General features: G+C 40.6%; 1 protein-coding gene across 1 annotated transcript in view; it reads right to left on the bottom strand.

The window, feature by feature from the left end:
• The window catches only part of LOC309550426 (alpha-1,4-N-acetylglucosaminyltransferase-like), a gene marked incomplete at both ends in the record, with an annotated part of 61142 nt that extends 55771 nt beyond the window's left edge, over positions 1–5371 (bottom strand). Inside the window, 2 exons of the mRNA XM_082250808.1 lie at positions 3161–3609; positions 5356–5371. Coding sequence (XP_082106934.1) covers positions 3161–3609; positions 5356–5371 — 465 coding nt within the window. The remainder of the gene's footprint in view (positions 1–3160; positions 3610–5355) is intronic.
• Positions 5372–14967: the final 9596 nt, after the last annotated feature.

Below are 14967 nucleotides of genomic sequence, written 5' to 3'. Positions count from 1 at the left end.
TACATTGCAACCACTACACGTCCAGACATTGCAGCCAGCATGTCTCTTCTTTGCAGGCGAGTTGATAAACCACGTCAAAGAGACTGGAATGCGATCAAAAGAGTTATGAGATATCTGAAACAGACAAAAGACTTAAATTTGAAACTATCAGCAAGTGGTGGTTTAAACCTCGTGGGATATGTGGACTCCGATTGGGCAGGTGATCACAGCACACGCAAATCCACAAGTGGTTACTTATTAAAATTGGAAGACAGTCCTATACCTTGGTCCAGCAAGAAACAGATGTCAGTGGCATTGTCCTCTACAGAAGCTGAATACATATCTGCAGCTTATGCCAGTCAAGAAGTTGTGTGGTTACAGCAATTACTCAAGGATCTTGGAGAAGCAACATCAGAACCTACCGTCTTATTTGAGGACAATCAGGCTTGCATTAAGCTTGCAACAAGTGAGAAAATTAATGGAAGAACCAAGCACATCGATGTCAGACATCATTACATTCATGACTTAGTTGATCAGAAAGTGATTGTACTTGTGTATTGTGAGTCGGAAAAAATGATTGCTGATGCTTTGACAAAGCCACTAGCTAGAACCAGATTTGTGGATCTTAGATCAGAAATGGGATTGACATAGATAGTAGTTGTTGAGTGGGGGTGTTAGCATACAAGGTTTGTATTTAATCAGCAACAACCACTGTATGTCATTGCTGTGTGCCTATTACATTGTATGACCACTAGATGGCAGTGTTACATTTGTGAGTTCATGTTTTGTCTATGCCTCACAAAGTAATAAAGAAGAGTTCCTGCTCCGAACAAAAGAAGCGTTCAGTGAAACAACAGACTGTCTGCCTGTACTTTGTTTAGCCCCAAAAGGTTATGTCTAACAGATGGCATACAAACTTTTATCCTTAATTTGTGTAATTAGGCATTTCTCTCCTGGCAAGCATACGGTTGGCTTCTTTTGATGCATTGTTTGTTTAGCTATGGAAATTTTCAATAAAGAACTGCTGTAAAATGTAGTTGAAGGATTTGGATATATTTTTTTCATTCAGGTTGCAGGCTGAACAAACAAAATATATATGTGTATGGCCAAATTTAGTTAGGATAGAGCTAAAACATGCCAGGAACTCCAGAGGTCAAGCAGGCTAGAACTGCTACAACTATAGCTTTTACACCATTGTAATTTACCTTTATCTGACAAGTTGTAACTAGATAATCACAATAAAAATGATTCATCTCAGATAACAGATTTTCTCTCACATCTTGTGACAACGTGAGATAAAATAAAGGAAAAACTTGCTAATTGAATGCAGATGAAATAAAAACCTGATTTAAATATTTACAACTATATCCAAAACTATAAAAATACTTTAAAGGACAATTGAACCTTTGTGGAGTTGAAGAGGAACACACCTAAGCTTTTGACTAGAAAGTTAATGAACAGCAGCACACTGATGAGCACTGTGGTCCTCTGTCTATAAGTATGACTTCTGTAAGCCATAGAACCCCTATTGGCTAAGTTTTCTTTACCTTCGTCTCCTACTCCAGTGATGGCGAACCTTGGCACCCCAGATGTTTTGGAAGTACATTTCCCATGATGCTCATGCACTCTGCAGAGTAATTGAGCATCATGGGAAATGTAGTTCCAAAAAATCTGGGGTGCCAAGGTTCCCCATCACTGTCCTAGTCTGTGGGCTGCTAAATATGGGATTACAAGAAGCTAACTCTGACTTAGTTACTTAGATGTAGCACCCTCCTAAGTAGGCGTTTGAGAGAGAATATAGTTTTGAATATTTTCTGCTTACCAGAGAGATTGCCAGGTAAATCAATATTCTCTCTGCCTACCAGAGAGCAGGATCTGCTAGTGAGGAAGGTCTGCTCATGGTACTCAGGTGCAGCTCAGTTTGTGTGAAGTGTTTCACACTGGTCTAATAGAGAGGCACGTTGGACATTGGGAGGAAACCTGACAAATGAGTGCACAGGCATTTAGTACAGCCCTGGTGATTGGCAGATTAAAGTGCCTTGGTGTATGCTGGGATACTGTATAAATGCCAAGGGCACATGTGCTCGGGGTCTTTCAGCTGGAGAGCGGGGTCCCGGAGGGAGGGGTTGGCTGCCCTTCCTCTGTAGAAGTTTCCATGCGGCCCCAGATGGTTGACCTGATGGCTTGAGAGTCAGAGAGGAGCTGAACCTGGAGGTCCTGCAGAGCTGACTGGAAGGGAGACACTGGAAAGGATCTGATTCTGCATATAGTGAGTACTGATCTGTGTCATGAGGCCTGTCCTGAAAGGGCAATCCCTTCAGCTAGAAGAGTCAGTGGACAGGTGTCAGTTAAGGGGATGCTAGAGGAGGTCCTGAATATAATGTAGTCCCATAAATTCTCTTGCTGGGGAGAGCAAGAAGACTTAACCCTTCCATACAAGTGGCAGTATGATTAAAGCAACGTGATTGCTTCCACAAATAACCTGGTGAGGACAAGTCAGAGTTGTCCTTATCAACTGTAGATTGTTCCAGTTGAAGTATCCCACTATTCCCTTCTCCCTTCTAAGTTCCACAATAAATATAAAACCAAAACTCCTGGACTGTTTACTGAGTAACGAGCCACTGGGAGTAAGGATGGATGTGTGAACTGTCCCTAAGTGACTGTCTGCAGGTAATCAGATGAGGCCCAAGAAGTCATCATACAGCAAGCTCTATGGGTACAGTGCTACATATATATTGGCTCTTTGTCACAAAAATATGACTCCTGTAAGCCATAGAACCCGTATTGGATAAGTATGCTGTACCTCTTTCTCCTAGTCCAGTGATGGCAAACCTTGGCACCCTAGATGTTTTATAACTACATTTGCCATGATGCTCATGCACTCTGGGGTGCCAAGGTTCACCATCACTGTACTAGTCTGTGGGCTGCTAAATATAGGATTACAGGATGCTAAATCCAATGTAGTTACTTATGTATTGGTTCTTTGTTAAAGTATATGTAATTTTTATATTACACATAACTGGGTTGTGGTTTTCTACCTGCCTGAGATTCAGCTTTAAATAAGGTTGTGATTCCTAACTGGCACAACTGATAGCAAAGAAAAACTGTTCTGTAATATGTAGTTCTAATCAAATAGAGCTCCTTTTTCTTTCTTCAGTCTTTGAAGTCTTCTAAATCTTACCTTCTCATACCAGTATAAAAGAGGTGTATTGTTGAAAATATCTTCCATTATCAGTGGAAAGATGTGAATATTGTCGAGAGATAAAAGGCTTGGGTAATGACTGAGAACTTTCTCCTGATCTTCTGCATTTGAATAGTTTAATCCCTTCATGAAAACCACCACTGATCTGTCAGAGTAGATTTGAGCTGCTGACTCAATTGCACATAAAACCAAGGATGGGAGTTGTAGCCTTTCACTGGTTTCCAGAAATATGATGTTATTTCCACCACTCAGGATATCTTCTGCTGTGACTTTTGAATGCTTAGTTGTCCCCACAGTCGTGGCGTCGTCCGACTGGCCTAGAGATACAGTTGTATTTGCAGCATTATGTCCCATGTTTTCTATGAAGATGTAGGAAAAGTAAGGAATGTTGCTGTCCTTGTATGTAACCTTATACAGAAATCCAGCTGCTGTTATAAATAGCATTACAAAAAAAATCCTTAAGGTTTTTGTCATTGTTACTGTATGTAAACATAAATCTGCAAGAGAAAAAATGTAAATGAAAACATAAAAAACAATAAATAAATAAACAATGTTGCTATTTTTTTTTTACATCAATATTAGAACTTTAGGGGTACCAATATTATTGCCAATATTAAGTTTAAAAAAAACTAATGAATGCATAAATGAATAATACATTTTAATCATTAAATTAATTTAATTAGATTAAAGTGTAATAGTTATCTTATGTGACATAATCCTCAAGTTATCTTATGTGACATAATTCTTGAAGATGGCACCATTCTTGTTTTGCACAAAGAAAAAGGTAAAGTGTAATCCTTACAAAGTGTATGCAAATATACAAATAAAAAAAGTTTGATTAAAAACTGTTTTGTCAGCTTTTATTAAAAACATTACCATAGTATTTAGTAAGAAAATGTGCCAAATAAAAGCCTTACATATTAAAAACAATGCAAAAATAACTGGTCCTTGGTGTGATGATAATGCAGACTGGGCATCCCAAAAAAGCTGTGTTAGAGCACCTGCCAACCATGTTTTTTAGAAGTCCCAAGTGGCCATGATATTTTATAACAATAGGAGATACATAGCAGCTGTGACCCACCCTCTTAGAACTAGCTATAATCCCAAGAGTGCATCTCCTTAGTCATTTAACTTGAGTAAACAATTTGGTAAGGGTCTGAGCACTTTAATGGAACTTAGGGACTACTTAGCAGATACATTCTGAGTGCGGCCTTTGATACCATTTCTCATAATATCCTTCTTGACACATTAGTCTCCATTGGATTCACTGACACACCCCTGAACTGGTTGTAATCTTATCTTGCAAGCGGCTGTGAACCAGGTTACCTCCAGCTCCCAACACCGTGAATTGACGACCTTCTATGGGAATTTTACACTAATAAGCCTAAGCCTAAGTCTTCACTTAGAGACGTTTTTTAATTATTTTTTTTTTTTAAGTCTTATCTCTCTGGCTGTGCTTAGTTCCTCAAACTGAAATTCTTCAAATCTCAACCATCTCTACTCTCTACTGGCATGCCCCAGGGTTGTGTCCTGGGGCCCCTTCTGTTCATAATCTATCCTCATATTCTTCCTCATATTTCATATATTTAACATCCACTTTCATTGGTATGTGGATGACACCCAGCTCTACCTGTCCATTAAACCTACTATCACTCATCCACCCAAATCCCTTATTGACTGTTTACAGAAATTAAATCATGGCTCTCTTCCAACTTTCATAAATTAAACAGTGATAAAACCGAGGTTCTCTTCATTGGCATGCAATCCACCCTGACAAAGCCTAACAGTTAATATTGATAACTTCACAGTCTTTCCTTCCCCTCAGGTAAAGAGTCTGGGTGTCATCCTTGATAGTACATTATCTTTCCAAGCCCATATCAGTAATGTTACTCAGTCAGAACTTCCACCTATGCAAGATTAATCGCCTCTGTCCATTCCTCACACATAATGGCACTGCCGTTCTAGTTCACAATATGGTCACTTCCTGCATAGATCATGACAACTCCCTTTTTTGGTCTCCCTCTCAAGTCCCTCCATAAACTGCAACTGGTTCAGAATTCTGGTACCTGCATCATCACTAGAACCCCCTCCTTTAATCACATCACTCTTGTCCTTCAGCACCTCCACAGGCTTCCGGTTAAATATCCTATTTATTTCAAGATTCTGTTACTTACCTTTAAGATCATTCATAACCTTGTTCCTCTGTACCTTTCTGAACTCCTGCAAATCAACAGACCCTCCAGTACTCTCAGACCTTCTTCTTCTATCCTTCTCAATATTCCATCCGCCTGTCTGACCACTATGGGACTGAGAGTATTTAACCACTCTGCCCTCGAATTAGGAACACCCTGCCTCCTAACATCCGCAATATCTACTTCCCGCCCATCTTTAAATCAATTCTCAAAACTCATCTCGTTAAATTAGCGCACTCTGTCTGACTTTATTGATTTGTTTTTGTAATTTAATGGTTATGTAATGTATATTTATTTTATTTATTTATTTTTTGTTGCTCTGTTGCTATCTTTGTAAGGTGACCTTTGGTGTTCTGAAAGGCGCCTATATTTAAAATGTATTATTAATATAACTAATAAGCAGGCATTTGCCAGAGCTGTAAATACCTATTTGAGGTCTTTACAATAGGTCTGGCATGGAACACTGAACTCTGTCAGGGTTTGCCTATAATCTCAATGTCTGATAACAATAAAACACCTAGAAGATTATAATTTAATCTAATTTAATCTAAGTGATATTGAAAAAGCAAGCAGATGTCCTCTCAGATAACCCCCCCCCCCCCCCCTTCATAAGTAGTTTAGTTTGAGCAATTAGTGAATATACCTCTAGTGAACCTTGTTCAGTGTTTCAACTTCAGTGTATTATATAACTCCTGAGATAATACCAGTACCACTAGGACTTTAGGCCTAAACATCACTATATTAGAAGGTAGTGGAGGCAAACTGGACACATTACCACTGCTAGGTGAAATAGCCATCCAATACCCATCATATTTGGATTAATTTGAAAGGTCATTTCATGCTGAACAATTATATACAAGACACCAGACTGTAACATGTAGGGATTTAAAGATATTAGTATCTTTAAAGAACGCTTTATCTGTGGGAGGGCAACTGTATGACCATAAACCCATACCTCTCAACCGTCCCGGCTTCTGCGGGAAAGTCCCTCAAACATAGCATTTTCCCGGTGTCCAGCAGAAGTGGGCTTTGTCCTGCGCTCCAATGTCACATTGGTGGCAGCTTCAAGTACAGTGCAATGACTGTATACTGGACCTACACTTGTGCTGTGGAACAGAAGTCGGATCACTCCCTCTTTGACTGTAACTGCCCCAGGTAAACAAAAGTTCACTGCCTGGGAAGCTTCCAATCAGGGCTAGTCTGCTGCAGCCAATCAGTTCTTCTTACCAGGCTTGGTGTCCTTGGATGGGTACTTTGAGAAGTTGCAGCTTGACAGGTTGGCAGGTTGGCCTTCGATGTCAGGAATGGGAGCAGACTGGCACTGTGGGTGATTTACAGCTTTCTGAATGTGAGAATCGCCAGTGCTGAGCTGAGTGGAGAAAGCACCCTGCCGGCATGAGCTTTAACCCTTGCTGGGCTAGGAAATGTTCAGTGAAGGGGATTGGGCATTGTGAAGGGGAATGGGGGGGACATTGAGTGCAGAAGTGGCATAATGTGGAGGGGAATGGGGGCCAATGTGTATGGGGGTAATGTATGAAGGAGGGGGAAGTGTGTAAAGGGAGGAAGTAATGTGTGTGAGGAGGGAAGCGGTATACAACAAATATGGAGGGGGGTAATGTGTGCAAAATAGGACGGTGTGTACAGAAAGGGGAGAAATGTGTGCAAGAAGGGGCTATGTGTATAAGGAGGGGGTAATGTGTGAAAGAGGGGGCTGTGTGTACAGGAAGGGGAGTAATGTGTGCAAGAGGGGGCTATGTGTACAGGGAGGGGGGTAATGTGTGCAAGAGGGGGCTGTGTGTAGGGGAAGGGGGTAATGTGCAGAGAAGGGAGCAGTGTGTACAGTGAGGGGCATACCGCCCAACTGTCCAGGATTTAGCAGTTCTGTTCCAATATTTTAACTAAATATCAGTGTCCTGCGAATTGCAGAGCCCATTGCCAGAACAGTGGCACCATAGCACAGGCACCTTCCCTGCCCTGACAAATTAAATGAAATTCTTCTTTAGGGTAGGCTCAGACAAAGTGTTATCTCTCTGTCTAATTTCAGTGTACACAAAATCATCTGTAAAGGGAGCAATTTTTTTATGATTGTGCTGGGGTTGGTATGTGTCTGTGAGACTCCTACTTGTGGTACAACAACCAATGCATAGTTAATAGGTACAAGAAAGCCAGGGTGTTTTTTCAGCCTTGCCTCTTAAACCCCTCCCACCATTAACAGTTTGGCCATACTAATTTTTTTTTCAATGCACTGCGATCCACCACAGGTCACTTCCCATCCGAAGTGTCCCTCATTCTCAAGTTCTAAAGTTGGGAGTTATGATAAACCTGCAACGTCCAATCAGCCATTCCTCAGGACCTCTTGATTAGTCAGATTATTTCTGTCCTCGTGGACAAGAAAAGAGGAGCTGCATCAGCAGTCTGGAGTTCAAATAAAGAACCTCAGATCTATGAGAGCCACTGATTCATCGACTGGACTATGCTGAATTATTTTTTCCCTTGTAATATTCTTTTTATGTACATATTTTGTTTTCACCATTTTACCTTTTTTATTATAAAAAAAAATATTTTGAAAAGTGTTAATATTATACTATTATTATTATTATTATAGTGTAAATTTCTAGATATGCCTGTCTGTGCTGACAGTGTGTAACAGATATTTATTTTTAAGGCCCGCACACATTTGACGAAAATCTGACGAAATATCCTCCGATTTTTCTCTCTCTTACTCAGCGTTCGTAACCGTTTTTAGTTGACAGTGCATAAATGGTCACAACATTTCTCGTCCAATTTTTTTTTTTATGACGTTTGTTCATAGAGTGTGGTGTAAGTACGTATACGTGTGACCCCCGAGGCTACGCCTTTGAGTTCCTTCTTGCGGATGTGATGTGGCCTTTTTTTCTCGGATCGTTTGTGGAACTGCGCTTCAGATTATTCTAAAATTTCGAGAGTTTATCACCATTTTCGATTATACAACAATCTTGGAAGATGGAGATCGAAACATCCGAGACCCTTGCAATACTTGGTCTTAAAATTCTGGCTATCCAAAGGCAGCAGAAAAAGAAGATGAAGAGGAGAGCATGGTGCAAGAGGTGGCTGCTGAACCGAGACCAGTTCTTTCATATGTCATTACTGAGTGAATTGAAAGAGAACAATCCTGATGACTTCAGGAACTATTTACGGATGACTCATGAGTGTTTCCATGTACTCCTGAGTGCAGTGCGGCAAAACATCCAAAAGCAGAACACCATTCTGCGGAAGGCTATCACTGCAGAACATCGATTAATCGTCACTTTGCGATACCTGGCCACAGGCAGAAGCCTACAGGATCCTACATTCACTACAGGCATCTCTCTGCAGGCTCTTGGAGTTATAATACCTGAAACCTGTAGTGCCATCATCCAAGTCCTCCAGGAAGAATACATAAAGGTACATATACATGTATTTTAAACTCAATTGATAATTGTTGAATATACCTGTTCAATTTGCAAAACCTAAAAACATATATATTGATCTTAAAAATGTTTTTTTTTTTTCTTCTTGTATGTTATCAGTTCCCTACAACTGCAGAGAAGTGAAAGCAAATATAAGTCAGATTTAACCAGCAGTGAAACTTTCCAAATTGCGGAGGAGCTGTGGACGGTAAACACGTTAGAATTAGCCCTCCCCCAAAATCTGGTTCCTATTATTATAACTACAAGGGCTTTTTTAGTATCATTTTGATGGCTGTTGTAAATGGCTACTACGAATACATATATCTGGATATCAGGAAGAACGGTCGTAATTCAGATGCCGGGGTAATCGATCAAACCGAATTTTATAAAAGGTTGACGGAACTCTAAGTTTGCCTGCCCATGAGGATAACATTGAAAACATGAACTTTGCATTCGTAGCAGATGACCTCTTTGCACTCCGAAAATGTTTTAAAACCATTCCCTATGTGCAATCTCACATGTGAACAGCGAATATACAATTATCGACTGTCTCGGGCTAGGCGTGTAGTGGAGAACACCTTTGGGATTATGGCAAATCGGTTTAGAATTTTCCTGACTACCATCAACCTGGCCATATATAAAGTCAACAATCTTATTCTTTGTTGCTGTATTTTGCATAATTTTCTTCGGAGACATGCAGATAAATACATTTCTGCGCATCAATTTGATGAGGATCCAGCTAGGGCAGGGAACACATCTGGTGCACAGGAGCATGAAGTTCTGGATGTCATGACACCCATTGGCATGGGCCGTCCTGGACTAGCCACTCAGAGCGCTAGACAAAACAGGCTAAACTACTTGCATTATTTCAATGGAGTTGGAGCAGTAGAGTGACAAAATGACATGTAAACGTCAGGTTGTGCATATTCTTTAAACTGCTAATGTTTCCTTATTTCAAATACCCACCTTAAATGCATGGTGTTGTTTTTCATGGTATATGCCTGTTGTATCACATAGTTTATTAAATTTTTACTGTTCATATCATATATTTCTTCTTGTTCAGAGTGTTATAAATAATTAATAAATATATATATATATATATATATATATATATATATATATATATATATACACACGTCATGATTCTCTTGTCTTCTATATTTGCGTCTACACATACCAATTGATTGATCAGTTAACATAAGCCTATTGACTATTATAAAGCATATTTGGAGAATCCCCTAGGGGTGGGACTTTAAAGGCCACTCAAAAATTGTACAATTGAAAAGATATTATAATATGTATGTATAAATTTTATTACACAAAAAATATATAAGAAATTGACATACAAAAATATGCAACAGTAAACGGTAAAATTGGCAAAACAGTGTTTGTAAAAAGATGTGCATATCACTCAACCAACTATTCCGTGCAAGATCCGACGTTTCAAGGTAAAAACCTCTTCTTCAGGGATTTTAGTGGAAATAGTTTTTCTGTAAGTATTAGAGAGATATATCATAGCAGACAATTGTCGATGTAACAAAATACATTAACAAATTATGGTTATAAATAGATTTAGAGTATAAACATATACTTGCTGTGGCAAGAACATTTAAATGCAAATATATATACACTTACATGGTTGAAAAAAGTATGGACACCAGAATTGTTTTGCCATAGGATAAAAACATGGAATATTAACGACACCCACAAAGGCTATTGTCAGCTTTGTCTGTAGGGAGAAGGTTTGGTGCTTGGAGCAAGCCAAAAAAATGTGTCAAATGAGCATGCGATAGTAAGAAATGTGCAGGCTGGGGGACAATGTCTCAACTGGAGTCCAAGATAGCCCGACCAGAAAGGCGGAGGTCAATCAACAGAATGCTGTGAGGGGTAAATAAATGGGTCTAATGAATGAAAATATCTTGAGAAAGCAGGTTGTTCTATACATATAATATGCAAGCATTACATTAATGCAGCAGAGCAAAGTGACTCAAAATCAATAAGGTCCCAAACAAATCAGAAAGTGTCCTGCAAAGGTTTTCTCATAGATGAGAAGGCTATATATGTATAAAGATGATTTGTTTCAAAGAGACATGTCCTGGTATATGTGCATACATAGATGTATGAGTATATGCACGCCTAGGAACTAGCATGATTATTAACTGCTATAGAGCTAGAGCCAAATGAGAGGGATATTAATTCCTCTGTTATGCAGATATACATAAGTATGTAGTAAACATAAAATAAATATTATACCAAGGGCATGGACAGAGTATGCATATATGTAGTTAAAAGGTTTTTTAGAGTCGAGAAAAAGCCTTCAAAGTTGACCCCAATGATAGTATAATACTAACCTTGTGACAGAGAGCCCCACGGCGACCTTACTCCCAGCAATGGATGTACAAAGTACTCCATGTCGGGAGTGGTGCCTATGTAGGGGCGCTGTCAGGTGAAAGCAATCACATTGATTGCCTCTCAGCCCTCTGACAGCTGTGGGCTCCCCGAGCGGCGCTCGCCAGACCCGCCCACAGACCCACCCCCACGCGCACAGGAAATGCATCATCGGAGGGGGCGGAGGCGTAGCCGGCGGGCGTCTCCCACCAGCACGGGATATGACGCCGCTGCTGCGTGGAGACGCATACAGCGGCGTGTCCCGGAAGTGGGGAAGACATCCGGAGATGTCAGCAGAGAAGGTCCCCACTGCCGGAAAATCACCGGACCCTGTAATAGGGTCCCGGACCCCGTGCTGGGTTGGACAAAAGGCTCCCAGGATGCACAGATCCTCGCATGCATGGAAAAAGAAAAAGGAGAAATCAAATCCAAATACATATATATTGTGTATCCAAATGAAAGAATTTAAGAAACAGTATATAAACAGATTAGCCATTTGGAGATCAAAGAAATATTATGTTAGCAATACCATCAGTTCTTTAATTACTGTGATATTGTATATTTTAATGAGATATCAAAGACACTCGCTTTCAGATGAAAAAATATGTATGGAGGGCAAATAGTCCAGCAACCACTAAAAATGTATATTATAAATATTCCCAGATGACAAAGAACATGTAGTTACAAAGCTAACAAATAAGAAACTGCGGGTGGTGTCAATTCCATATTTTTTTACAAATTGATTCAAAAAGACATTAATTGCATAGACATCAAAGTCAAGGGGGAGATGTGTGGATAGTCAGATAGATGTGGGGTATATCTAGATCGCTAGCTAAATATGTCACATTGCACATGGGGTACCTGGAGAGGAGGAGGGTGATCTCATCTCTCAATGCCTCCAGAGGCAAAGCCCTCCAAAAAAGGCCTGAACGATACCATATCGTTAAGGCCTGGGGGTTCCGTTGCCTTGAGAGAATGGATCCATCTCAGCTCCATTTGGAGGAGGCGCTTGTTCCAATCGCCTCCCCTGGGGCTGGGATGGATCCGGTCAAGGGCCAAAAATCTGATTTTGGGGAATCTTCCACCATGTGCAATAGACACATGGCGACCCAGGGGTAAATCGGGATCGCACTTACGCATACTGCTGATATGCCTGTACATGCGTTTCCAAAGTTCTAACTTGGTCTTGCCAACATAAAAGCATTTACATTCACAGATTAGGAGGTAAACGATTACGATGGTCCTACAGTTTACAAAATGTTTGGCCTTGAATTTTTGACCATTAGGAAGGATAGGGTTCTGTATAGTATGCATATAACTGCAATAGTGGCATGCACCACATGAAAAAGTACCTTTGTACTTGCATGGGTCAAAGGTGGACTGACTTTTCAGTTCACTGCGTACTAGTTTATCCTTCAGAGCTGGTGCCCGTCTATACGTAATTGACGGTTTGTGAGATAAATGTGGGCTCAGAGCTGGGTCGAGGGCTAGAATATGCCAATATTTTTCAATGATATTTCTTAAGTCCTGATGTTGTTGGGAATAACTCGTAATGATTCTCAAAGTATTGTCATTTTTACGGACCCTAGGGACCAGAAGTGAGTCTCTGTCGCTCAATAATGCTTTTTTATATGCAGATTTTAACAGCTTATGAGAGTATCCTCTCGCCAGCAATCTGTCCCTCAAGTCAATGGCCGCTGTTTTAAAAGTATCTAAGTTAGTACAGTTTCGACGCAAACGTAGGTACTGGCCCATTGGAATCGAGCGAATGAGAGGTTGGGGATGAAAACTAGTGGCGTGGAGAATGGTGTTCCCAGCAGTGGGCTTGCGATAAAGCCCACTGCGGAGAACACCATCCCCATCACAAAAGACCTCGACATCCAAGAAGGTTATCTTGGTGGCATCGGCATGCATTGTGAATTTCAAATTAAATTCATTGCGATTCAATCTTTCTAGGCATTTGTTGAGCAGCTCTCTAGATCCATCCCAAACTACAAAGACATCATCAATATATTGCATCCATGTGCAAATACAGTCTGTATATATCGTGAGGTCTTCATCTGCCAAAAAATTTTTCTCCCATTCCCCCAGGTACAGGTTGGCGTAGGATGGGGCACAACAAGTGCCCATCGCTACGCCCTGTACCTGGAGGAAATTGGAGCCCTGAAAAGAAAACACATTATGTGTTAGAATGTACTCCAACAGAGATAGCATAAACTCCCCATATGCATCAAGGCCAGTACTGGTGGCGATCGTGTGGCGTACAGCTGCGACCCCCCTAGAATGGGGGATCGAGCTGTATAGAGCCTCGACATCAATCGCCACCAGTAGGCACCCAGGGGGTAGGGTGAGGTCACTGATCTTTTGTAGAAAATGTATAGTGTCGCGTATGTAAGATGGAAGTTTTACGACAAAAGGTTTCAAAAATTTATCAAGGACTTTGCTTGCGCTGTCCATGATTGAGCCGCACCCGGAGATAATGGGTCTCCCTGGGGGGTCCCTAGGGTCCTTATGGACCTTTGGGAGGGCATAGAAGGTTGGAACCACCGGAAAGGCTGGGCGGATGTACTCCCAAGTGTCTTTAGTAATGATGTTGTGCAGATAGGCTGTATCTACCAACTCATAAAAAGAAGTATTGTATTTATTAATGATATCATTTGTGATGGGTCTATACCATTCACGATTTCGTAAGATTTTTTGACACATACGGATGTACTGTGTGTCGTCCATTAGGACGATATTGCCCCCCTTATCCGATGGCTTAATTATAATTGATTGGTTCTTGGCAAGGGAGTTTACAGCTTGTCTCTGTTGGGACGTGATATTAGATGTATTTGAAGACTTAATTTTTAACTTATCCACATCATTGGAAACCATTTTCAGAAAGGCGTTTATGTTAGAGTTTTGTATCGGAGGACATTTGTCAGATTTTTTCTTAACAATGGGATGAGGGCATGGAGGTTCATTGGGTGCTTGATCGACACTCGCTAACAGAGAGGGAAGATCAACGCAGTCAATGAGGTCCTCGTTCTCTTCTAAGAGCGATATCAAAGTTTCGAGAGCAGGATTATGGGGAGTATTCAGAGGTGTATCTTTGGACTCTTTATTAAATAGGACTTTAAAGTTCAACTTGCGCGCCAATAAATGCAGGTCCTTGACAAAATCAAATTTGTCAAGGCCTGCATTTGGACAAAAGCTTAATCCCTTCCGAAGAGCCATGGATTCATCATCCGTTAAAATGTGACGTGACAAATTAATAATGGTGGATTCTGTAGGGGGTGAGCCAGGAGTGACTAAATGGGTTGTGGTGGAGTGGGGTGATGTGAGGATAGCTGAAGTGCTTGCTGGTGGAGAATGTCTGAAAAAGATGCGTGTTGTAAATCAATAGTGCTAGTGATGGTGGAGGGGGGTTGAATGGGTGTGGGAGTAGTGACTGTTGAGGTCAAGTTATGTGATAATAGTTGAGGATTATTCTCAGCTAATTGATTTGTGACCGGTGATTTGAATAAAGGGTATACATTTTTAGAGGTAGGTTTTGTATTTCGTTTTTTTGAGGAAGATTGATTACCATGTAGGTCACCTGGGAAGGGTCTTTTAGGGCGATCATTGTTAGCTGTTTTTTGATTTGGATAGGGATATTGGATACTTGGTGGCATAGGTGGATCAACTTTTCTATTGATGTTGGAATTGAATTTACGTGTTGTCCAATCATATGCTTTCCCTAGTTTGAATGTATTTTTATCGCGATTGAACTTTTTCTGTTTTTTGCTCATGATGT

The sequence above is a fragment of the Pelophylax lessonae genome (assembly GCF_965119305.1).
Source record: "Pelophylax lessonae genome assembly, chromosome: 3".
Lineage (NCBI taxonomy): Eukaryota > Metazoa > Chordata > Amphibia > Anura > Ranidae > Pelophylax > Pelophylax lessonae.
The sequence above is the reverse complement of the archived record's forward strand: the minus strand, read 5'-3'. Positions and strand labels throughout refer to the sequence as shown.